At 45.2% G+C, this 26,861-nt stretch overlaps 1 protein-coding gene across 1 annotated transcript in view; it reads left to right on the top strand.

Annotated features, from left to right (window-relative positions):
* The first annotated feature begins 6,798 nt into the window (after positions 1-6,798).
* Positions 6,799-26,861, top strand: part of ids (iduronate 2-sulfatase) — a 36,698-nt gene continuing 16,635 nt past the window's right edge. The window contains exons 1-3 of the mRNA XM_068047118.1: positions 6,799-7,078; positions 11,989-12,125; positions 21,256-21,433. Coding sequence (XP_067903219.1) covers positions 6,964-7,078; positions 11,989-12,125; positions 21,256-21,433 — 430 coding nt within the window. The 5' untranslated portion in view covers positions 6,799-6,963. The remainder of the gene's footprint in view (positions 7,079-11,988; positions 12,126-21,255; positions 21,434-26,861) is intronic.

Here is a 26,861-nt window from a genome sequence, read left to right as displayed (position 1 = left end):
AACTGGCAAATGTTAGAAATGTAATAGGTTTTAAGCAAATAAAGCAGGGGTGGGGCAAGAGATAACAAAAGGCAAGATGTTGATAGGACAGAGGGTCACAGGGAATAACTGACCAAAAGGTCATGGAGTAAAGGCAAATGATATAGAAACATAGAAAATAGGAGCAGGAGTAGGCCATTTGGCCCTTCGAGCCTGCTCAGCCATTCATTATGATCATGGCTGATCATCCAACTCAGTAGCCTGTTCCGGCTTTCGCCCCATACCCTTTGATCCCTTTAGACCTAAGAGTTATATCTAACTCCTTTTTGAAAACATACAATGTTTTGGCCTCAACTGCTTTCTGTGGTAGCGAATTCCACAGGCTCACCACTTTCTGGATGATGAAATTTCCCCTCATCTCAGTCCTGAAAGGTTTACCCCGTATCCTTAGACTATGACCTCTGGTTATGTTAATGGTGTGCTGAAAGACAAAGCGTAAGTGCAGAGAGGGTGTTAATTGACAGAAAAATGAACAGCCCTGGCCCAAAGCATAACTATGAAAAAATCAGTGGGTAGACACATGGTAAAGATTTAAGGTAGTTATGGAAAAAGACAAAGATGGACTGGAAATAAAGGTACTGAATTGGGGGAAGGTCAATTTCAATATGATAAAACAGAATCTGGCCAAAGTGGACTTGAAGCAGCTACTTGTAGGAAAGTCTACATCAGGTCAGTTGGAGTCATTCAAAAAGGAAATAGTGAGAGTTCAGGGTCAACATGTTCCCGTAAAGGTGAAGGGTGGGACCAATAGGTCCAGGGAACCCTGGATGTCAAGGGATATAGAGGATTGGATAAGGAAATAAAAGGAGGCTTATGACAGATTCAGAGGGTTGAAAACAGTGGAGGCCCTAGACGAGTATAGAAAGTGTAGTGGGGTACTTAAAAAAGTAATTAGGAGAATGAAGAGGGGCAATGAAAAAACAGTGGCAGGCAAGATAAAGGAAAATCCCAAGGCGTTTTATAAGTATATTAAGGGCAAGAGGATAACCAGAGTAAGCGTAGGGCCCATTAGGGACCAAAGTGGCCATCTGTGTGTGGAGCCGGAGGACATAGGTGCGGTTTTAAATGATTACTTTTCATCTGTGTTCACTATGGAGAAGGACGATGTAGGTGCAGAGATCAGGGAGGGGGATTGTGATATACTTGAAAAAATTAGCATTGAAAGAGAGGAGGTATTAATGGGTTTAGCAGGCTTAAAAGTGGATAAATCCCCAGGCCCAGATGAGATGTATCCCAGGCTGTTATGTGAGGCAAGGAAGGAGATTACAGGGGCTCTGACACAAATTTTCAAATCCTCTCTGGCCACAGGAGAGGTACCAGAGGACTGGAGGACAGCGAATATGGTACCATTATTCAACAAGCGTAGTAGGGATAAACCAGGTAATTACAGGCCAGTGAATCTAACATCAGTGGTAGGGAAACTATTGGGAAAAAATTCTGAGGGACAGGATTAATCTCCACTTGGACAGGCGGGGATTAATCAAGGATAGTCAGCATGGCTTTATCAGGAGGAGATCATGTCTAACAAATTTGATTGAATTTTACGAGGAGGTGACTAGGTATGTAGATGAGGGTAAAGCAGTTGATGTAGTCTACATGGACTGCAGTAAGGTTTTTGATAAGGTCCCGCATAGTTGATTGGTCAAGACGGTAAGAGCCCATGGGATCCAGGGCAATTTGGCAAATTGGATCCAAAATTGGCTTGGTAGCAGGCGGCAGAGTGTGATGGTTGAGGATTGTTTTTGCGAGTGGAAGCCTGTGACCAGAGGTGTACCGCAGGAATCAGTGCTGGGACCCTTGCTGTTTGTAGTGTACATTAATGATTTAGACATGAATATAGGAGGTATGATAAGTAAGTTCGCAGATGACACGAAAATTGGTGGTGTCGTAAATAGTGAGGAGGAAAGCCTTAGATTACTGGATGATATAGATGGGCTGGTAAGATGGGCAGAGCAGTGGCAAATGGAATTTAATCCTGAGAAGTGTGAGGTGATGTATTTTGGGAGGACTAACAAGGCAAGGGAATATACAATGGATGGTAGGACCCTAGAAAGTACAGAGGGTCAAAGGGACCTTGGTGTACCTGTCCACAGATCACTGAAGGCAGCAGCACAGGTAGATAAGGTGGTTAGGAAGGCATATGGGATACTTGCCTTTATTAGTCGAGGCATAGAATATAAGAGTACGGAGGTTATGATGGAACTGTATAAAACACTGGTTAGGCCACAGCTGGAGTACAGTGTACAGTTCTCGTTGCCACACTACAGGAAGGATGTGATTGCACTGGAGAGCATGCAGAGGAGATTCACCAGGATGTTGCCTGGGCTGGAGCATTTCACCTACGAAGAGAGACTGGATAGGCTAAGGTTGTTTTCCTTGGAGCAGAGAAGGTTGGATGGGGGGGCAGTGGGGGGGGGGGTGCGGAACCTGATTGAGGTATACAAAATTATTAGGGGCATAGATAGGAAGAAACTTTTTCCCTTAGTGGAGGTGTCAATAACCAGGGGGCATAGATTTAAAGTAAGGGGCAGGAGGTTTAGAGGGGATTTGAGGAAAACATTTTTCACTCAGAGGGTGGTTGGAATCTGGAACACACTGCCTGAGGGGGTGGTAGAGGCAGGAACATTCACAACATTTAAGAATTATTTAGATGAGCACTTGAAATGCCATAGCATACAAGGCTACGGGTCAAGTGCTGGAAAATGGGATTAGAATAGATAGGTGATTGAAAGCCGGCACGGACACGGTGGGCCGAGGGGCCTGTTTCTGTGCTGTATAATTCTATGACTCTGTGACTATGACTCTATGACTCACTGACTGACCCCAGTACTGACCCTCACTGGGATCCTCACACACTGACCACCCATCTGCATGTACCTTGTGAACTGTGAGATCCTGAAACAACCGCTTCCTGAAACTCACTGTTAGAATCAAGGGTATAGGCAGATCACCGCTGAGTAAAACGGTTGTTGCTTCAAGTCCCCCTCCAGAAACCTGAGCACAAAAATCAAGACTGTCTCTCCAGTGCAGTACTGAGAGCATGCTGCATTGTTGGAGATGAAAGGTACAATATAAATTCCAGTTCTTTCTGTCCTTAGAAAAAGTTTTGAAGTGCAAGTATCACAATCAGCAATTTCCGCACTGACTTACTGCTTCCAGGGTTCTACCTGGTGACCTGCCTTTCACAGGCTGTGATAATGGATCCAAATTAGAGCACGATGAATTATCGCTAGCCGACCAGACAGGGTGAGACATCTCTGATGAAGACTAACAAAGGCAACATGTGAATCTCGTCTAAACAAGTGGTGTGCAGCTTCTGGAATGGCAGGAAGATTGAACTGACCAGAGGCAAGTGAGGGAGCAATACAAGGCAGCACAGGGAAGACAGTGTTTGCAAAGAAATAAGTGGCAATAAAAGAAAAAAAAACTTGGATTTAGCAAAATACTGCTGATGCTGGAAATCTGAAATAAAAACAGGAAATGCTGAAAATGCTCAACAGGTCTCGTAGCATCTGTGGAGAGAGAAACATAGTTAATTGGCTGAATTTTATTCTGGCGACAGGGACCCAGCAATGGGCCAGAAGGTGAGGGGAGACCCCTCTTCGGCCCTCTGTTAGACCCCCTAGCTAACAGCAGGCAGCCAATTAACTGCCCACTTTCGGGGATGCTGTCCCTTTAAGGGATGAGCTACTGCCTCCAGAACTGCTGGCCAATTGGATGGCTGGCAGCTGTGCAGTACCAGCAGCTCCACTGGGAGCAGTGCCCACTGCTGATACTACAGGAGGCCCTGCAGTATGAAGGTGTCGGAGACCCTGGGGGAGGCAAGTCGAGTTGGGGTCGCTGAAGCCATTCATGCAGGCCCCGGCGATGAGGTGTGGTGGGGGGGGGGGGGCTGCGGAATTTAGTGAGGGCAGGGGGTGTCTTTCTGGCAATCGTTGCTGGTGGGGACCTGGGGGCCCTGGATAGCCCCCAAATGAGGGACTGCTGACCCTGCTAGGAGCCTGCCAGGTTTTACCTGGCGGCATTTCTTTGCAGCGGCAGGCTCCTCTGCCTTCTATTAAATTGAGGTGGAGGTGGGAAGAGGCCATTAAGTGGCCATTAATTGGCTACTTAAGGGTCTCAATTGGCCTGGGTGGGAAGGTCGTCCTTGGCCTTCCCCACCCTGGACTAAATTGGAAGGTGTTGGGAAGGCACCGGGCACTCCGCCCCCTGCCTTCCAACACAATTTTGTGTACTCCCCGCCACTGTTCCCATCCCTCGGGGGGCCCAAAAAGTTCAACCCAATGCTTCAGGTTGATGACCTTTCATCAGAACTGGAAAACGTTAGAAATGCGACAGGTTTAAAGCAAGTATAGAGGCAGGGAAAGGGTGGGAGTGGGTGGGAGGATAGAACAAGAGGGAAAGTCAGGAGAGATTTAATGACAAATTGGATGATGGTACAAGGCAAAACAGGGTGGTCATGGGATAAGAAAGAAACCAAAAGATGGGTCTAGGTTTATACTTGCATTCATATAGCACCTTTCATGACTTCAGAATGTCCCAAAGTGCTTCACAGCCGCTGAAGTAGTGCACTTTTGAAGTGAAGTTACCATTGTAATGTAGGATAATATCTAAGGCAGTCCAAAAATTTGTAGAGTAACAAAGAGCATTGCAGGCAAAATGTGGGGAAAGAACAGGGGAGTGAGACTAATTGGATAGCTCTATAAAAGAGCTGGCACAATCACAATGGGCCAAATGGCCGCCGTCTGTGCTGTGATATTCCATGATTCTATTCTATTGCCTATTTTCTTGAACAATAAATTAGTGCAGTGATGCTAGTCTGTTAATTTACCTGGACAGCCTTTACCCTATAATTTCTTTCCTAGTGTGAGATTACTTTATTACATTTGATCTCTGAGGCCTATTCAATAAAGCACTGCCTAAAATAATTTATAAAAACTTGAAATGCTAGTGTTTATTTAATGAGCATTCAGATTCATAACTGTTCACTCAGAAATTTGTGAAGAACATAAATCAAATCTTCAGACCACCACAACACCTAATCCACCATTAACACATTGTGTTTTTTAATGGTTTTCTCCCAATAGGTTTCTCCTATGCTCAGATCAGCAAGTGGGCTAAAGGCAGTTAAACACTGATGGAGTGAAAAACTAATATTTCGGTTTGATTCTAAGGGCGATAAAAGCCTTCCAAATTTCAGTCCAGCCTTTGATTTAAAGGGATTTTGTTTTCCTATAGAGGGTATTTTCAATAGAGGAAACAAAGTTTATCTTGATTTAATATTTGGGACTTTCAGACCTGGATGTGCATATCAGATTCTGTAAATCATCCCTTACCCTTCTAAATTCCAGGGACTGCAACCCTCGTTTGTTTACCCGCTCCCAACCTTGCCTAGGAACCTTGGTCCAGCCTTTTCAACGTCATTAGGAGAACGAATTCTACAAGCTGATTCCTATTCTGAAGCTTTGCCTTTGTTCCTCTCATTCCCAGTATTTTACTGGACAGTCTTGAGTCTCCCATTTCCTGACGTACTCTTGCCTACGGTTTGCTTTACACAATTTTTTACTTCTTCAGGCCACAGTTCAGTGGGTAGCTCTCTGGCTTTTGAGTCAGCATGGGTTCAGTTCTACTCCAGAGAACTGTGCACAAAACCAAGGGTGACACTCCCTTGCAGTACTGAGAATGAAAGATACATTTATATAGCACCTTTCACAGTCACTAGATGCCCCAAAGCACTTATGAAATGCCTGAAATGTAGCAGCTAATTTGTGCCCCAAAAAGCCCCATGAAACAGTAATGTGTTAATGACCAGTTATTTACTTTTTGTGTTGTTGATTGAGGAATAAATATTGGCCAGGACAACGGGGATAACTCAAACACAAAAGCAAAATACCACAGTTGCTGGAAATCTGAAATAAAAACAGAAAATGCTGGAAATACTCAGCGGGTCTGGCCGCATCTGTGGAGAGGGAAAAACAGAGTTAACGTTTCAGGTGTTTTCAGAACTGATGAAAGGTCATATACTGGGGATATCGCCTCCGCTCGTCTTCAAAATAGTGCCATGGGATCTTTTACATCCATCGGAGAGGGCAAACAGTTTAACGTTTCATCCAAAAGACGGCACCTCCAATACTACAGCACTCCCTCAGTACTGCACTGGAACAGAGTTAATGTTTCAGGTCAACATCCTTTCACCTGATTTCTTTCCACAGATGCTGCCAGACCTGCTGAGTGTTTCCAGCATTTTTTAAATTCCTAAAACTAATTATCTGGTCATTGCTGTTTCTGGGAGCTTGCTGTGCACAGACTGCCTGCTGTGTTTCCTACATTACTACACTGCACTTCAGAACTACTTAATTGGCTGTAAAAGCGCTTTGGGATGTCCGGAGGCTGTGAAAGGCGCTTTATAAATCTAAGTTCTTAGTTTCGGAGAGGAGAGGTATGTGTGTACCTCTGCGTGAGTTGGAAATTTGCTGTCTCTATTCTCAGAAAGAATAGCAGTCACTATATATGCCGCAAAATAAGCTTCAGAGATTTAAACTAAAGTCTCTCAAACTGTGCAGCTCTGGATGAAACTGACCAAGTGATTTTCACTTGCCTGGCTAATCGCCAGCAGTGTTGTAATTACCATTGATTAATTATTACTTGCAGCGATTGGTGCCAGTGATGAGATCCCAGTCGGATTTGCTTGGGCTCTGTAAATTTCCGGGATCCTGTGTGTCAGCGGCAGTGAATTGAGTGACAGGACATTGCACCATCAGGAGAGAATTCACTGAGCGGAATCACAGGCGGGACCTGTGAGCAGGCTGCTAGTAGGAGATCCGCTTCAGCTGCAAGTTTGCAGTTAATCTGCTATTATGAAATGAGCTGAATCATTGCAAGTCAGGAGGCTTATGTGGATATTGTGATGTTTGTCTTTTCGGAATGAATCGCAAGTGGAATTCAGGAGAAGGGCTGACGGCGGTGGCCGTGTTGATGTGTTGTGTTGCTTTCGGGCAGCACGATCCCAATGTAGCCCAAGACTTTATGCGGAAGGAAGGTAACGGGGAGGTTTTGTCGGGGTTTCGAGAAGAACAGGGTGTGTGGGAATCTCCTAATGTACCGACCTGGAATCAAAGGACAAATCCACAAATAGGAGTTTGGGAGCACACGAGTGGCAGTACTGGGAGTGAAGGAGGGGGAGGGAGACGATGGGCTATCAAAAATAAAACGTTTGAAAAGAAAGACTTGCATTTCACAACCTCAGGACATCTCAAAGCACCTTACAGTGAAGTACTTTTTGAAGTGTAGTCACTGTTGTAATGTAGGAATTTGTGCACAGCAAGCTCCCATCAACAGCTACTGAAACTGAGCAGATAATTTTTTTTTCTAGCGTTGTTGTTTGAGGTTAAATGTTGGCCAGAAGGGTTCCTCTGCTTTTCTTGAAAAAAAGTGTCGTGATACCTTTTTTAACAGTGACTTGAGAGGGCAGACAGTGCCTGGGTTTAATGACTTATTTGGAAGCTGGCATCTGCGACTGTACTGTACTGCCTAAGCACTGCACTGGGAGTGTCAGCCTAGGTTTTGTGCACCAGTCTCCTCCAGAGGGCCTGGAACCATCATCTTCTGATCCCGGAGGTGAGAATATGGGGAAAGTAGGCCCTCCTCATCCCTTCAACAGTGGACTTTGGCCTACAGTTCTGGGAGTACTATATCTGTTCTGTAAAGTGGTAGAGAACCAGTGTTTTGCTATAATAATGGCCCACCAGTAAAATTACATTCTGGTGTTTCAAAGTTTCATCATTCTGCAGTAATTGAGAATGAGCAGTTTTAATTATCAAGCATTGCAAAGTACTTAGCAGCACAGGAACAGGCCATTTGGCCCAACAAACCGTGCTGGTGTTTATGCTGCCTATGAGTCCCCTCCCATTTCACACAATCCCATCAACATATCCTGCTTATAAAGCTTCCCTAGTTTCTCCTTAAATGCATCCATACTATTTATCTCAACCACTTCCCTTGTGGAAGTGTATTCCACTCGCTTGGTGAAGACGTTTTTTGTTTTAATCTTTCAGCTCATCCCCATTTCTCTCTGTTTAAACCAGAACCCTGCCTTTATCAACCCAATAACTCTGATGCAAAATGAATAGCATTTAGAGCTTGTAAGAGATCAAGAACAACTTGCATTATAGGTGCTATATAAATATATGTCCCAAGGTGCTTCACAGCAGCATTATAAAACAAAAGGAGATATTAGGTCAGATGACCAAAAGCTTGGTCAGAGAGGTAGGTTTTAAAGAGTATGTTGAAGAAAGCGAGGCAGAGAGGTGTAGGGAGGGTATTCTAGAGCTTGCGTCCGAGGCAACCGAAGGTACGGCCACCAATGGTGGAGCGATTAAAATCAGGGGTGCTCGACAGACCAGAGTTAGAGGAGTGCAGATATCTAGGAGGGATGTGGGGCTGGAGGAGATTACAGAGATAGGGAGAGGAGAGACCATGGCAGGATTTGAAAATAGATGATAATTTTAAAATCAGGACATTGCTTGACTGGGATCCAATGTAGGTTAGCGAGCACAGAGGTGATAGGGGAGCTGTACTTGGTGTGAGTTAAGATGTGGGTAGCAGAGTTTTTGGATGACCTCCAGTTTATGGGGAGTAGAATGTGGGAGCTGAGCTAGGAGTGCAATGGAATAGAGGAAGACATGAATGAGGGTTTCAGCAGTAGTGAACTGAGACAGAGCGAAGTAAGGTGATGTTGTGGAATTGAAAATGCGCGGTCTTGGTGATGGCACAAGTATAAGGTCGGAAGCTCATCTTGGGGTCAAATGTGATGCATGCAAGCAGGCTGGCTTCATCTCGCTGTCACCAGGGAGAGTGATGGAGTCGGTAGCTAGGGAGTGGAGTTTGGAGCAGGGACAGAAAACAATGGCTTCAGTTTTCCCACTATTTAATTGGAGGAAATTTCTGCTCATCCGATACTGGGTCTCTGATAAGCAGTCCAATAATTTAGCAACAGTGGAGGAGTTGAGAGATGTGGTGAGGTAGAGCTGAGTGTCATCAGCATATGTGTGAAAACTAACACTGTGCCTTTGGATGATGTTGCCGAGGAGCAGCAAGTAGACAAGAAATAGGATGGGGTCAAGGGTAGATCCTTGAGGGGCACCAGAGGTAACGGTGCAGGATCAGGAAGAGAAGCCATTGCAAGTAAGTTTCTGCCTATGATTAGATAGATGAGAATGGAACCAGGCGAGTGCAGTCCCACCCAGCTGGATGACAGTGGAGAGGCATTGGAGGAGGATGGTGTGGTCAACTGTGCCAAAGGCTGCAGACAGGTCGAGAAGGACAAAGAGGCAAAGTTTACTTTTGTCACAGTCACATGGGATGTCATAGGTTGGATCAAGGAGCTCGTTATTTACTTTATTATTGTTACATGGAGAACTGCAGTTGTGCATTTTAAGAAAAAATCTGGACCAATGGGGTGTCGTTCTGGTTTCTGACTTGTTTTGTTTAGAGATACAGCACTGAAACAGACCCTTGGGCCCACCGAGTCTGTGCCAACCATCAACAACCCATTTATACTAATCCTACACTAATCCCATATTCCTACCACATCCCCACCTATCCCTATATTTCCCTACCACCTACCTATACTAGTGACAATTTATAATGGCCAATTTACCTACCAACCTGCAAGTCTTTTTGGCTTGTGGGAGGAAACTGGAGCACCCGGAGGAAACCCACGCAGACACAGGGAGAACTTGCAAACTCCACACAGGCAGTACCAGGAATTGAACCCGGGTCGCTGGAGCTGTGAGGCTGCGGTGCTAACCACTGCGCCACTGTGCCGCCCATAGTGGACTTAAGTGGACATCGTCATTCATGACCCTAGACAGTGAGTAATGTTGATGGGATGGAGGGAGAAGACAGACAGAGAAAGGCAGAATCACAATTTTAAGGGGAGCAGAAACTATCCTATTTCCATGGGTTGGAGAGTCTAGGAATAGTGGCCATAGTCCAGAAATTAGAGACAGACCTTTCAGGGGTGATGTTTCGAAAGGCTTCGACACACAAAGATGTTTGGAATTCTCTTCTACAAACAGAAATTGATCCAAGTATCAATTTTAAATCTGAGATTGATAGACTTCTGTTAACCAAAGGTATTAATGGATATGGGAGAAGTAGTGGAGTTAGTGGGGCGGCACAGTGGCGCAGTGGTTAGCACCGCAGCCTCACAGCTCCAGGGACCCGGGTTCGATTCCGGGTACTGCCTGTGTGGAGTTTGCAAGTTCTCCGTGTCTGCGTGGGTTTTCTCCGGGTGCTCCGGTTTCCTCCCACAAGCCAAAAGACTTGCAGGTTGATAGGTAAATTGGCCATTATAAATTGTCACTAGTATAGGTAGGTGGTAGGGAAATATAGGGACAGGTGGGGAGGTTTGGTAGAAATATGGGATTAGTGTAGGATTAGTATAAATGGGTGGTTGATGTTCGGCACAGACTCGGTGGGCCGAAGGGCCTGTTTCAGTGCTGTATCTCTAATCTAATCTAATCTATCAGCCATGATCTTGTTGAATTGCACAACAGGCTAGAGGGGCTGAACAGCCTAATTCTATTCCTGTCTCCAATTGTGTTTGATCCTATAATCAACATTTGAAATGCAGGTTACTGAATAATGATCCAGAATGAGAACTGTGATTCACTTTGCCCCTTCCCTGCCCCACTTTCTAACCCATTGGGACTGTAACCTGTTTATTTTAGAAGCTGCTGCTCAGTTAATACCAGCTAACCTTGTTCAGCACAGGGAAAAAATATAGAAGCTCTTTACATATAAAAAAAACTCTGATTCTCTGTCTTGCGAAGCTTGGAGTAAAAATTCTACTTAAATAATTGGCAGAACAGAATATCTTTCTGTCCATTAAAAGGAACTGACAAAAAAATCCTTTGCGTCAATAAAGAAAAACATCTTGGACAGATATCTCTTTACCGAGCTGCAACGTGGCTGAATCAGGAGTGTGTCTTGTATTGGTTACTCTTCTGGGTACAGAGGGAACTTTTTACTGTAAATATGAAGCCAATCTTGAATTCTCATTATGCTGGCTTTCTGAAGTCATATAAACAGATGTAACACAACATACTTGACACATTCCAAAGCTCTGGTTCTCTCGCATTATGATTTTTTTCCGTAGCTTGGGGAACAGCAGGATGCACTAAATAAAAAACCGAGGCAGTTCTTGAAAAGAAAAATTTGCAGTCCTATGGAGAAAGAGCAGGGAACTAGGACTAATTAGATAGCTCTTTCAAAGAAGTGGCACAGGCATGATGGGCTGAATGGCCTCCTTCAGTGCTGTATGATCAAGTAAAACCATCAGTGTTAACTTTCGATGGCTAATTGGAAATGTCACATTGATACTGGCATGAGGGGGGAAAAGCAGACTCCATTTCTTTGAAATCCAATCTTATTTTAATCTTTGCTCAGGCATAATGCTAGTTATCAGTCATGTGGTCTAAATGTGTTCACTTCTCTTAACAGTAGAACTAGGCAATTCTGTTATGATGAGAACTATACAGATTCAATATCAACTCATTCAAGATAATTACAGATTGTCTTCCAGTTCTGTCTAGGATATCTTGAAAACATTCCATGTGAGTTAATACACCTTGTGTATTGATTGCTAGGTTTTATTGATGTAATGAGGTTGAAACGGGTCTTCCGCAATAGTGCTAAATGAGAAATAGAAGGCGGCAGCCCAGACATAACCTGCCCAATGGACATCAACGGTAAAGAAAGTCAGGCGCAGTGTAAAGCGGGCTGGTGATCCGCGGTCGCTGAATATCAATTTCACCCTACTTCAAAAATGTTCTCAACAATTGTAGCTACTGATCTAGTCAGTCATTTTTGACTAGGTTTGTTAGATGTGCATATTGAAGACAAGTAACATTTAAATTACTAATATCTAATTATTTTTGTCATCAGGGAACATGAATGTCCTCTTCATTATTGCTGATGATCTGCGCACTAGTCTGGGATGCTATGGTGATCCGATAGTGAAATCGCCAAACATTGATCAACTTGCCTCCAAGAGTGTTGTTTTCAAAAATGCATTTGCCCAAGTAAGTTGGATAGTTACAGTGTGTAAAAATGAAACCCTGTAGCTTGTGTTGGCATTGTGCAAGTCTGACCGATAATACAACCAACTTGTATTTATCTAGCGTTGTTAGGACCAGGTGAGAAAGGGGTCTAGGGGTTCCCTCTCAGCCTTTTCCTGGTTTGACCGTAACAGGGTTTAATTTTTAAAACACCGTGTTTTGAGCTCTCCAATTGTAATGGCAAAGAAATCAACCAGACAGGTTTTCTTAAACTTACACTTTTCTTGTTTAAATCTATTAAACTTAAAACTCTAATTTGGTTAAAACTACTAAAAATACACGATACGACCATGCTAGCATGCATACACGATGAACACACATGCAGAAAGAGACAGAATAGGAGAAAGAATCAAGGGGGAAAAGTTTGAAGCAATAGCTGGAGTTCATTTACTGTCTTTTGAGTTTGATGTAAAGTCTTTGATTGCAGTTTGATCTTGCCGTCTCGTTGGGGCCCAGTACACACTTTCAAACTCATTTCAATGGTTTTCTGTCGTCTTGAAATCCAGTTGCAATTTTCTCTTTTTGAGGGAGATAGAGAGGGAGATCTCTCTCCAAGTTCAGTTGCAGTCTGATCTCAACCTATTCTGTAAACACAATTCAAACCAAACCTGGGCTAGCAGGCCAGTCAAGTAACTAGCTTTTTTTATTAAAAAACAACCTGCCTGGTGAGGTTTTGTGCATTCTTTCAGTCTTAGTAAACATCCTTAGGGGCTGGAATGCTGGCTTTCATACAGTCAATGTCTGGTGATCAATATCTATTTGGTTAATTGAATCTGGGAGGAATTTTGTCTTCTCCAGGAAACTGTCTCTTAGAATGCAAATGTTTCGAGACACTGTCCTGTTGGCTGCACCTGCATTCTATGTTTTCAGTGCAGTAAGAGTTTAACATTAATGTTGTATATGACAAAATTAATATACTTCATTCTTGGCAGGTGTGGTTTTCATCACAGCATCTCTAATGTAATAAAACATCCCAAAGTGCTTCACAGGAGCATTATGAAACAAAATATGACACCGAGCCACATAAGGAGATATTAGGTCAGATGACCAAAAGCTTGGTCAATGAGGTACGGTTTAAGGAGTGTCTTAAAAGAGGAAAGTGCAATAGAGAGGCTGAGATGTAATAAGGAGGGTATTCCAGACCTTGGGGCCTAGGCAACTGAAAGTGCTGCAATTAAAATTGGGGATGCTCAAGAGGCCCGAATTAGAGGAGCGCAGATATCTTGGAGGGTATTGGGGCTGGAGGAGATTCAAGGGATAAGGAGGGGTGAGGCCATGGAAAGATTTGAAAACAAGGATGAGAATTTTAAAATCACAACATTGCTTTAACTGGTCAGAAATCGTGGGTGATGGGAGAACAGGACTTGGTGCGAGTTAGGACACAAACAGCAGAGTTTTGGATGAACTCAAGTTTACAGAAGATAGAATGTGGGAGCCCAGCCAGGAGTGCATTGGAATAGTCAGGTCTAGAGGTAATGAAGGCATGAATGAGGGTTTCAGCAGCAGTGAGCTGAGGTGGAAATAGGTGATCTCAGTGATGGCGCGAATGAGATCCGAAGCTAATCTTGGGTCAAATATGACCCTAAAATTGCGAACAGACTGAAATAGCTATTATATGACCTAATATCTAAGAGATGCCTTTTGCCTTAATCAGGCCAATTCAACTTGAAAATTAATACTAGAATACCGCTTATTCATAAAATCAGATAGCACAGAAGGAGGCCATTCAGCCGATTATGCTGGCTCCTTGAAAGACTTATCGAAGTAGTTCCCCAATCCACCTCTTTCCCCATAGCCTTGCAATTTTTTTCCCCTTCAAATATTTATCCAATTTTCATATAGTAGTACAGAACTTGAGTATTGCTGAAAATAGAGACATGTCAAAGTTTTTTTTCTTGCACTCATCAGGACAACCGCAAGAATAACCAATGTAAGGGAAAACAACAACTTATACGTCTGAAGAAGGGTCACTGGCCTGAAACGTTAACTCTGCTTCTCTCTCCACAGATGCGGCCAGACCTGCTGAGTATTTCCAGCGTTTCAAGTTTTTATTTTAGATTTCCAGCATCCGCAGTATTTTGCTTTTATTATAACAACTTTTATTATAACAACTTATCTTGCATGATGGCAAGATGGCTCCTGGGCTACAAGCTCCCTAGGAAGCTCCCTTGCTGTTCAACTCTATCCATGGCCATCTGCTCCCATTCTTAGTGTTTTCTCCCCCAATCTACCCTCTTAAACTGTTTAAACTCCCCTGGCTCTTTAATCAGTTCATTTTAGCCCTAACTACAAGCTATCAGCTAGTTTGTGTTACCTGGGCCCACTGCCCTCCCCCAGCCATACCTGCTCTTTGTTTTCTCAATGAAATTGAACGAAATCTGGACGAAATTGCAAAGCGCAACTGGTGATACTTTGATCTCTGATCCTGCTGTCTACACCGTCCGGAGTGTCCACGGCCACGGCGTGCGGTAAGTCCATTGTAGAGAAGGAGCAGCTGGACCCTAGGGAAATAAGTTTACCACAGAGGGGAAGCCTTGCATAAAGGTGCCCCGAACATGCAAAAAGCCACGAACGGCTCCTCGGCCGCAACTTCAAAGCGCCCGCGGGAGATGGCTCGGAGAGCATCTGCAGCGCAATGTCGGCAATGCTGGTACCGGCGCACGAGGATGTCGCTCACCTCCCGAAGGACACGGACGAGATTTCCAGGATTCGATGGTGGGAACTGAGGAAATGGCTTATTACCTGCACCCCCTTTTCCCCCCCTTCCCCTCCCCCACCCCCTCTTCCCCTTACCAGCTCCACACTCTCAGCTCACCCCCCCCCCCCCGCATACCCCTCCCCCCTCACAACCCCTTCCCAGCCCCCCCCCTGCACCATCTTTCCCCTGCACCCCCTTCCCCCTTACAGCCCCCTTCCCAGCTCCCCCTCGCACCCCCTTCCCTCCACCCCTCTCCCTTGCACCCCCTCCTCCCACCGGCATCCTCCTACACCTGTGTAGGGGCCCTAACAACCCCACTGCCTTGTGGGCGTCTCGGGAGAGACTAAGGCTAAGTGAGTAAACCCTAACAGAAAATCCGGAGCGGAACCCCGTAGGCGGTCATGTGTCGCCCTTGGCATGTTTCCGGCAGTTCCTGCAGCCATACCGGTGCCAAACGTCATGCTCTGCACTCCTTTGGACCCCACCAGAAAGGCTGAGAGGGGGGTTTTGACACTTGGGCAACTCTCAACCTTCATACATTCGCCCAGGCATGCGCCATGGAGAGGTCACTCCATAGTTGCCTCACAACGACTGAAACAACATGGAAGGCAGCAGTTACAGGTTATAAGTCCAGCTCAGTTGGCGTAGAGATTGGGCGCCACGGGTTGCCTTTGTTGGCGGGAGAGGTCATCGCACCTCACTGGACAGCTACTGCCCGCCTCAAACCGGGCAGCCCCCGGTCAATAAGGTTCTGTCCCGCCACAGTCCACCTGCTTCAATGGGTGCTTGGAGCTCAGGGTCATTGCCCGAAAGGTGGACTGCATCACCACACCAAACAACATGAAAAAAGGAAAGAAGGTACCAGCCCTTCGCTTTGCAAGCTGGAATGTCAGAACTGTGTGTCCCGGCCTGTCGGTAGACCTTACACAAATCAACGATTCTCGGAAGACCGCCATCATTAACAATGAGCTCAGTAGACTCAATGTAGACATTGCAGCACTTCAGGAGACACGCCTCCCCGCGAGTGGATCTCCAGCAGAGCAAGACTACACCTTCTTCTGGCAGGTTAGGGATCCTGAAGAACCAAGACAGCATGGAGTGGGCTTTGCCATCAGAAACTCCTTGCTCAGCATGATGGAGCCTCCCTCAAATGGCTCGGAACGCATACTGTCCATCCGACTGCTCACCACCTCTGGTCCAGTACACCTGCTCAGCATCTATGCTCCAACACTCTGCTCCCCACCTGAAGCTAAAGACCAGTTCTACGAGGAACTACATAATATCATTAGTAGCATCCCCAACACCGAACATCTGTTCCTGCTGGGGGACTTTAATGCCAGGGTTGGGGCCGACCATGACTCATGGCCCTCCTGCCTTGGGTGCTATGGCGTTGGAAGGATGAATGAGAACGGGCAGAGACTGCTTGAGTTGTGTACCTATCATAACCTCTGCATCACCAACTCGTTCTTTCACACTAAACCCTGTCATCAGGTTTAATGGAGGCACCCAAGATCGCGTCGTTGGCATCAGCTAGACCTCATTGTCACAAGGCGAGCCGCCTTAAACAGTGTTCAAATCACACGCAGCTTCCACAGTGCGGACTGCGACACCGACCACTCCCTGATGTGCAGCAAGATGCTCAGACCAAAGAAGTTGCATCATTCCAAGCAGAAGGGCCACCTGCGCATCAACACGAGCAGAATTTCTCATCCACAGTTGTTAGAAAAATTTCTAAATTCACTTGTAACAGCCCTTCAAAACACTCCCACAGGGGATGCTGAGACCAAGTGGGCCCACATCAGAGACGCCATCTATGAGTCAGCTTTGACCACCTACGGCAAACGTGCGAAGAGGAATGCAGACAGGTTTCAATCTCATATTGAAGAGCTGGAACCTGTCATAGCTGCTAAGCGCATTGCACTGTTGAACTACAAGAAAGCCCCCAGCGAGTTAACGTCCGTAGCACTTAAAGCAGCCAGAAGCACTGCACAAAGAACAGCCAGGCGCTGCGCAAATGACTACTGGCAACACCTATGCAGTCATATTCAGCTGGCCTCAGACACCGGAAGCATCAGAGGAATGTATGATGGCATTGAGAGTTTTTGGGCCAACCATCAAGAAGATCGCCCCCCTCAAATCTAAATCAGGGGACAGAATCACTGACCAACGCAAGCAAATGGACCACTGGGTTGAGCACTACCTAGAACTGTACTCCAGGGAGAATGTTGTCACTGAGACTGCCCTCAATGCAGCCCAGCCTCGACCAGTCATGGATGAGCTGGACGTACAGCCAACAAAATCGGAATTCAGTGATGCCATTGATTCTCTAGCCAGCAGACAAGCCCCTGGGAAGGACAGCATTACGTCTGAAATAATCAAGAATGTCAAGCCTGCTATACTCTCAGCACTACATGAACTGCTATTCCTGTGCTGGGACGAGGGAGCAGTATCTCAGGACATGCGCGATACCAATATCATCACCCTCTATAAAAACAAAGTGACCGCGGTGACTGCAACAACTACCGTGGAATCTCCCTGCTCAGCATAGTGGGGAATGTCTTTGCTCGAGTCGCTTTAAACAGGCTCCAGAAGCTGGCCGAGCGCGTCTATCCTGAGGCACCGTGTGGCTTTCGTGCAGAGAGATCGACCATTGACATACTGTTCTCCCTTTGTTAGATACAGGAGAAATGCCACGAACAACAGATGCCCCTCTACATTGCTTTCATTGACCTCACCAAAGCCTTTGACCTCGTCAGCAGACGTGGTCTCTTCAGACTACTAGATAAGATTGGATGTCCACCAAGGCTACGAAGTATCATCACCTCATTCCATGACAATATGAAAGGCACAATTCAACATAGCGGCACCTCATCAGACCCCTTTCCTATCCTGAGTGGTGTGAAACAGGGCTGTGTTCTCGCACCCACACTTTTTGGGATTTTCTTCTCCCTGCTGCTCTCACATGCGTTCAAGTGCTCAGAAGAAGGAATTTTCCTCCACACAAGATCAGGGGGCAGGTTGTTCAACCTTGCCCGTCTAAGAGCGAAGACCAAAGTACGGAAAGTCCTCATCAGAGAACTCCTCTTTGCTGACGATGCTGCTTTAACATCTCACACTGAAGAGTGCCTGCAGAGTCTCATCGACAGGTTTGCGGCTGCCTGCAACGAATTTGGCCTAACCATCAGCCTCAAGAAAACTAACGTCATGGGACAGAACGTCAGAAATGCTCCATCCATCAATATTGGTGACCACGCTCTGGAAGTGGTTCAAGAGTTCACCTGCCTAGGCTCAACTATCACCAGTAACCTGTCTCTAGATGCAGAAATCAACAAGCACATGGGAAAGGCTTCCACTGCTATGTCCAGACCGGCCAAGAGAGTGTGGGAAAATGGTGCACTGACACGGAACACAAAAGTCTGAGTGTATCAAGCCTGTGTCCTCAGTACCTTGCTCTATGGCAGCGAGGCCTGGACAACGTATATCAGCCAAGAGAGACGTCTCAATTCATTCCATCTTCGCTGCCTCCGGAGAATACTTGGCATCAGGTGGTAGGACTGTATCTCCAACACAGAAGTCCTCGAGGCAGCCAACACCCCCAGCTTATACACACTACTGAGTCAGCGGCGCTTGAGATGGCTTGGCCATGTGAGCCGCATGGAAGATGGCAGGATCCCCAAGGACACATTGTACAGCGAGCTCGCCACTGGTATCAGACCCACCGGCCGTCCATGTCTCCGCTTTAAAGACGTCTGCAAACGTGACATGAAGCCCTGTGACATTGATCACCAGTCGTGGGAGTCAGTTGCCAGCGTTCGCCAGAACTGGTGGGCAGCCATAAAGGTGGGGCTAAAGTGTGGCGAGTCGAAGAGACTTAGCAGTTGGCAGGAAAAAAGACAGAAGCGCAAGGGGCGAGCCAACTGTGTAACAGCCCCGACAAACCAATTTTATCTGCAGCACCTGTGGAAGAGTCTGTCACTCTAGAATTGGCCTTTATAGCCACTCCAAGCGCTGCTCCACACACCACTGACCACCTCCAGGCGCTTACCCATTGTCTCTCGAGATAAGGAGGCCAAAGAAGAAGAAGAATACTGCATGAGAAGAGAGTGCTGATTGGTTGGAAAGTGAACTCTGGTAAGGCGTTGCCATGGCAAATGCTCCAGTTTATGGTGACTGACAGTTAACTGCCAAGCTTTGTTTAAAATTGAAACCAGGCAGCTTGACTCTGGTCAAGGCATTGTCCTGAGGAATGAACCAGTGAATAGCTGCCACTTATTTTGTTCAGCTGAAACAAGCGCAATGTTTGTACGTATTCTTTCTGTCTGCAAAGAACAGGGTCCTTTGTATTAATATATGTAGCTTCCAGTATGCGCAAATGCGCCACACTGCGAGCCCTACTGACATATGAATTATATAAATTTCAATGACTGTGTGATGCTAGGTATATAGGCCGTAAAACCCAAAGACTGGTGGATTGTATCAAACAACATGTCCCTTCTGCCTTTCGCAATGGGAAAGGTACAGGCCATACCCAACCAGGACGTGCTTGCAAATCTCAAAACAGTGTCCAACATCAGATGTGATTCTGCGATTGGACAACATTTGCCTTAGGAGGTGGTGGAGGCAGGGTCATTGAATAATTTTAAGGCGGGGGTAGATAGATTCTTGTAAGGCAATGGAATCAAAAGTTATCAGGGGTAGATGTGAGTGTGGAATTCGAGACACACAGATCAGCCGTGATCTTATTGAATGACAGAGCAGGGTAGAGGGGCCGAAAGGCCTGCTCTGCTCCTAATTTGTATGTTCGTATGAATATGCCTCGGTGCTCACGATCAGCAAGCAGAGTTCAAAGTTTGCAAGGTTTGAATGGATTGTCTCCACCAGATTAATGTTCAGATTTCCAGCCGGTGGATTTTAAAATATCCTCTTTCGACCTAGCACGTTTTGGTGATACCTGGCCAATATTTATCCATTAATCAACACCACTCAAACAGATTATCTGGTGATTATCGCATTGCTGTTTGTGGGAACTTGTGTGTAAATTGGCTATTGCGTTTCCTACATTACAACAGTGACTACACTTCGAAAGTACTACTTCCAAGTGTAAGATGCTTTTGGATGACCTGAGGCCATAAAAGACTGTATATATTTAAGTCTCTCTTTATACCCCAGCTGAGATCTACACAGGGCAAAGGCCAAACCTGAAATCTCCTTGCACTCTGAAAGTTGGACAAAGGTTTGGGAAACCCTTTAATGCCAGTTACTTGTGGGTTTTGAATCTTGGCAGCTTCCATAATGAATATATCTTCTGCTGTAAGATCTGCTGATTTTTATGTATGGCTTCTTCTGATTTTTGTTGCTACAACCTCAGCCTATAAGGCGATGGTGCAGGCCCCTTGTGGTTGACTGTTTCATTGCCAGATTAGCAAACTGTCTATTCGGGATTACACTTCATGCTGGCAGCCCAGAGATTCATTCTAATGAGGACATAGGACCAAAATCAATCTGGACTCACACCAGTAGCTCTGGGCATATGTCCGAATAATGTTAAAGTGGAATTGGCTCCTCTATGTTCTAATAAGGCTGTAATTAAAACTTGACTTGATGGGCCAGATCTTGCTGGAGTGGGAGAGAGCACTGTTAGACATTTTCCCATACCCTTCAGCTCAAAATTCTTTTGCGTTGTAACTTGCTAGAAGTGTGAGCTGATAATGGCGTGGCGAGGGTAATGCGACATCTGGGACCTCAGCGACCAATGGGACCAACAGTCTATCCCCTAAATCAATGAGATTGCAGAATTGAGAAAGAAGCAGAGGAGCAATGGCAATGGAAATAGGGTGAATTAGAGTTAAATTAGACACCGAGAAATGGAGGGGGGAGGAAAGATAGAGACAAAAGAAAAATAAGAGAACAAAAAAAAGTTTGGCATTTTTGAAAATCTCTAACAACAATTCCTACATTCAGGAATGAGAGTCACCAGTTTAAATTGTTCAATTTGTGGGCCAGAGAGGTTGCTTGGCACTGCATTAACAATTGTCACATTGTGAAAATGGTACTTGAACTTTTAAGTTCCAACCTAACTTTGTGGTGGCTTTAGTTAGCAGTAATGTGCAAATCCAGCAAATTCTTAAAAGTAACGGGAAGGCTGGGAACGAGACGCTGTTTGTGTGAAACAAATGGTGGAGCAGGGTAAATCGACCAGCAGGTTCTGGTGATTCGCAACTTGTGGTATATTTCTTAATCCCCAGAATTTGCACATTAATAAATGAGTGATGTCAACACCTCATTATTTTTCCAGCAAGATTTGGTCCCCTGCTTTCATTTGGAGAAATTTTTAACACCGGTTTGATGTGGAATTTTAGAATGACAAATAACACTTTTTTTTTCAATGGGTTGCAGCAAGCTTTATGTGGGCCGAGCAGGACGTCATTTTTAACCAGCCGCAGACCTGACACCACTCGGCTTTACGATCATAATTCTTACTGGAGGGTGCATGCTGGTAACTACACTACACTTCCTCAGTATTTGAAGATGCATAACTACTTAACCTTGTCAGTGGGAAAAGTCTTTCATCCAGGTAAGATCTCTGTTTCTGCGTAGCATAGGAACAGATGTAGGCCATTCTGCCAATCAGTTAGACCATGTCTGAAAGCCATTTGCCAGCCTTGGTTCCAAATCCATTGCTGTAGCAAATCTGACCCTGACACCTTGTGGGTGGTGAACAAGATTCTTTACTGAGGTAGTTGAACCTAACACATTAAAACAATTACAGGGCTCAATCCATGATTGTAATAACAGTAAAATTATGGGAGGCAGTGGTGTAGTGGTAATGTCACTGGACTAGTAATCCAGAACCCAGGCTAGTGGTCTGGGGATACAGGTTCGAATCTGACCATGTCAGATGGTGAGATTTGAAGTCAATTAATAAACCTGGACTTAAAAGCTAGTCTAATGGTGACCATGAAACCATTGCTGATTGTTGTAAAAATCCATCTGGTTCACTAATGTCCTTTTGGGAAGGAAATCTGCTGTGCTTACTTGGTCTGGCCTAGATGTGACTCCAGGCTGACAGCAATGTGGTTGACTCTTAAATGCCCGAGCAAGCCACTCAGCTCAAGGGCAATTAGGGATGGGCAGTAAATGCTGGCCTGGCCAGCGACACCCACATCCCACAAACGAATAATGAGAAAAAGACTCCATTCTCCTGAGTAGAGATGCTTGACCTGCTCAATTGTGCTCTTCATTGTAGCTTCTTCCTCTCCCACTGGCCCCTTACAATCACCTATAAATATATCTGTAACAGCAGGACCCTTGAACCTGGAAGGCTGAAATATGACCTTGTTTTTACCACATAAAAAGGCCCGGAAAGGTCATAGAATGTGTCAGCACAGAAAAAAGATTGATTGGTTATTGTCAGCTGGTAGGTTTAGGCCGGAAGGAGATGCAGCTGATTTAACCATCAGCGACTGATTTTGTTTAGTAACAGGACATTGTCCAGAGCTACAGTGACTGTGATAAGGCTGGTCGACCACGAGCGAGTCAACAAAGCATTCTTACCAAGTTCTTTTAAAGACGTTACCTCGGATGACAATAGCTATGCTAAACACAGGTTATTTCAGCATTTTAGTTTGAACAGTTTTATTGCCAGGTAGCATAATGAAAATTGTGTATACACCACGGCCCTGATATTGAGAGGTGGGGTGGGAGTGGGCAGTTTTGTGGTCGAGGGGGGAAGTGGTTAGCAGGGAGTGCTGCCAAAATTAACAGGATGACCTGATTACCATTTTTGGAATCTGTTCTCTGGCTGCAGCCAGCGGTGGGGGGAAAGCAGGGCTGTGGAGATCAAAGGAGTAGCGAAGATCGTGGGGAAGTTGGGCGCAAAATGCAGTGGGTGCTGCCGGAAGATTACAGGCTGAAGAGTAGATTAAAAGGGTGGGGGAGCTATAGCAGGCTGGGAGGGCATTGAGTACAGAGGGTGGGTGGGAGGGGATTTGAGCATTAACTGTCCATTAAACTTGCAGCATATAGGGTTGGAACGTAAGCACTTTATTAACAATCTGATCATTATTAATGCAACGCCAGTCAATTCTCTGGTAGCTACCTGAAGTATTCCTGCACCTCCTGACCCACTAGCAGTGCTGGAAAGGCAATTAGTCTTTTCTATCCAGCAGTCCTCTCCTCCCTTCAGCTGCTGAGTTTCCTGAGGCCTGGAAAAACCTGCCAGAGAATGTTAAAGCTGGGAGAGAGATAATGTCTTAGGCATGCAGCTTCATTAAAATATTTAAATGAGGGACTGGCCTTCTGAGAGAGGGCTGGTTGTCCGCCCTCCATACCTTCGTTTAAAAAAAAAACAGAAGTGGGTGTGTTGGGGTCGGGTTTGAAATTTTTTAAATTTTAACTTCCCAAGTGAACCAAGCTCGCCCATTTTGGGGGTTAAAGTTAGCTCGCCTATCTTCATGGGCTTTTGCACAAAATCTTTCTTGATGTATTCATTCTTACACATTGGCCTAACAAAAATCTATTTGACCTTTTCAATTGACCTCCAGCCTCAGCAGCATTTTGAGAGAGAGTTTGAGATTCGCACTACCCTTTGTCTGGAGAAGTGCTTCCTGACATCACCCCTGAATGGCCTCGCTCTAATTTTTAGCATTATGCCCCCTTGTTCTAGACTCCACCCCCACCCCCCCCCCCCCCCCCCCCGCCCCCAGAGGAAATAGTTTCTCTCAACCCTCTGAACTGCATTAATCATCTTAAATGCACTTAAACTTCTGTACTCAAGGGAACAGAAACCCAGTCCAAGCAAGCTGTCCCCATAATTTAACCCTTTTTACCCCTGATATAATTCTGGTACATCAGCACTGCACTGCCTCCAAAAGTCAATATGTCCTTCCTGAGGTGTGGTGCCCAGAATTGAATGTTGTACTCCGGGTGTGATTATAAGGTACAAAGCAATGGTTATTAATCTTCTGGCAAAGGAGCATCCTGATATGCTGTGGACAAATAACAGTGAGATGAAGCATTCTACTTGTCACCCACCGGGCAGTCGAGAAACGCAAGGAGGGTAGGGAAATTGTGAATTTGTGTTTGAGTAATGATCTGCCTTAATGTTAGATAGAATTAGAGGATATACAGTGCAGAAACAGGCCATTCAGCCCAACTAGTCTGTGCTGGTGTTCATATTTTCCGCAAGTTTCCTCCCTTTTCTATTTGCTTCATCTCAGCCTTTCGGCATATCTTTCTATTACCTTTTCTCCAATGTACACTTCCAGTTTTCTCTTGAAAGCATCTAAGCCGTTTGCGTCAACCACTCCTTGTGGCAGTGAGTTCCACTCACTGAGCAAAGAAATGTTCTGCTTATTTCTCTCTTGTAACTGTCTAGTATTTCTGGCCCCTAGTTTTGGATTCTCCCACAAATGGAAACGTTTTCTCCATGTCTATCCTGTCCAACTCATCATAATTTTAAAGACCTCTATCAGGTCACCTCCTAAGTATGTTTTTCTTTATTAAAAAAAAAGAAACAACCTGTTCAATCTTTCCTTTATATCTGTAATTCCTCAGTTCTGGTATAGTCCCTTACCAGGATGGATGCTGCTGGGCCTAATTCCTGGAACTTCCTCCCTCATAGCACTGTGGGTGGACCTACACCACATGGACTGTAGCTGTTTAAGAAGGAGGCGCACCACCACTTTCTCGAGGGCAATTTGGAATGGGCAGCATCTGTTGACCTTGCCAGTGAAGCTCACACCCCAAGAAGGAATTTTAACAAAAGGACTTTAAAATTCTATACCCTTAGAGATAAATTCCAGTGCTTTGTTAGGATTTTTAATTGCTTTGCTAACCTGTGATGTTGTAATGATTTTTTCACCTGTGTCCTTGACTCCCATTCTTCTACCCTATTCAGTGTACATGATGTTCTATTTTTCCGACCAAAGTGCATCGCATCACCTTATCCTAACAAGACGTAAATAAAAAGCTAAAAGTGAGATGATGACCTTGATGTGATGTTGCTGCTATTTTTCTGTTCTCTGAGTGGATGGGCAGCATAAAGAACAGGATCTAAAGTTTGCTTTCATCTGTTATTGGGTGACAGGTTTGAATGACGCTGTACAAATTGTAGATCACTCATTAATTTTCCTTTTGGGGATCCTGTATAAATGTTCTGTTAATCTAGGCGATTAAAATACTTGCATCATTAACTTAAAATTAGGAGCAGAATTTGTCAATTTATTTCCTCATTTGAAGTGAGGTGTCAGCTATGGCTCAACAGGTAACTTTCTTGCCCCTAAGTCAGAAGCTTGTGGTTTCAAATCCCACACCAGAGACCTGAGTACATAACTCAGGCTGATATACTGCAGTAGCAAGGGAGTGCTACACTATCAGAGGTGCTGTCTCTCTCTTTCTCCTTCTTCAATCCATTGTTTCCTTCTCTTTTCCACTTGTTATCGATGACATCAGTACACTCCCATCTAGCATGACCTAAAAAGGATGTGATTGACTTTAAGCTTCCGTAGTTCAAAGCACCAAATTCCGCGCTCAAGTGGATGTGAAAGTTCCCACATCACTGTTTTGAAGAGGAGTTATCTCCGATTTGCTGGCCAGTATTTATCCCTCCATCAATATCGCAAAGACATTATCTGGTCATTATCACATTGCTGTTTCTTGGAGTTTGCTACATGCAAATTGTTGTAATATAGGAAACGCAGCAGCCAGTGACTACGCTTCTTTGAAACATCTGATGGTCATGAAAGGCGCTATATAAATACAAGTCCATCTTGGTCTTCATCTTCGAACAAGGTCACAGCACTTTGTGCAGACCATGACCACAATTCTTGTGTCTGGGGAGGGGTTGGAATTAGAGATGGAATCAGGATGTTTGATGATACAAACATGTTGAACGAGTTGTGTATATAATCACAAATTGAGTTAGAAGCATATGTTAATCGAGTTAGATGAAGAGGCTTGTGTGGAGTATAAACACTGGCACAGACCATTGTCCTCTGCCTGTGCTGTAAATTCTATGCAATAACAATCTTTGTAACTTTTGTGTTAACATTCTCATTGGCTGTGAATAGCAGAATGAAGCAACTAACTATGATGGAATGATCTTTCTTTACTTTTTTTTTATTCCCAAAATATACTTTATTCATAAAAATCTGTAAAAAATTACATTCCCAAACAGTTTAAAACAGCATCAAGTCAAAAAATACAAACAGTGCAAAGGTGATCAGTTTCCTTCCATACAATTATGAGTTGCCTCACAACCCTTCCTTTTCATTGTCATGCCATATATATTTTTACATTTACAGCACACAAAATGTTCCCGATACAGTTCGAGGGGTTTCCCATGAATCCAGCCCCTCAGTTCAGCTTGGTGGGGGGGACCTTATACAGGGGTCTTTCCCCATTGAGCCTTTGCTGCAGCTGCCCCAAGCACGTAGTCCTGGACCTTGGAATGTGCCAGTCTGCAACATTCGGTCGTGGACAACTCTTTGCGCTGGAAGACCAGCAAGTTTTGGGCAGACCAAAGGGCGTCTTTCACCGAATTGATAGTCCTCCAGCAGCAGTTGATGTTTGTCTCGGTGTGCGTCCCTGGGAACAGCCCGTAGAGCACAGACTCCTGTGTTACCGAGCTGCTTGGGATGAACCGCGACAAAAACCACTGCATCTCTTTCCACGCCTCCTTTGCAAAGACACATTTCAGGAGGAGGTGGGCAACCGTCTCTTCCCCACCACAGCCGCCGCGGGGGCATTGTGCAGAGGGGGCTAGACTTCGGGCGTGCATGAAGGATCTGACGGGGAGGGCCCTTCTCACCACCAGCCAAGCTACATCTTGGTGGTTGTTTGAAAGTTCTGGTGATGAGGCATTCCGCCAAATGACTTTGGCGGTTTGCTCAGGGAACCATCCAACAGGATCCCCCGTCTCCTTTTCCCGTAGGGCCTTGAGGACATTCCGTGCAGACCACTACCTGATGGACCGGTGGTCAAAGGTGTTTTCCCGCAGAAAC

This window comes from Heterodontus francisci, chromosome 15 (assembly GCF_036365525.1).
Source record: "Heterodontus francisci isolate sHetFra1 chromosome 15, sHetFra1.hap1, whole genome shotgun sequence".
Classification (NCBI taxonomy): Eukaryota; Metazoa; Chordata; class Chondrichthyes; order Heterodontiformes; family Heterodontidae; genus Heterodontus; species Heterodontus francisci.
This window is presented reverse-complemented; position numbering and strand designations above follow the sequence as displayed.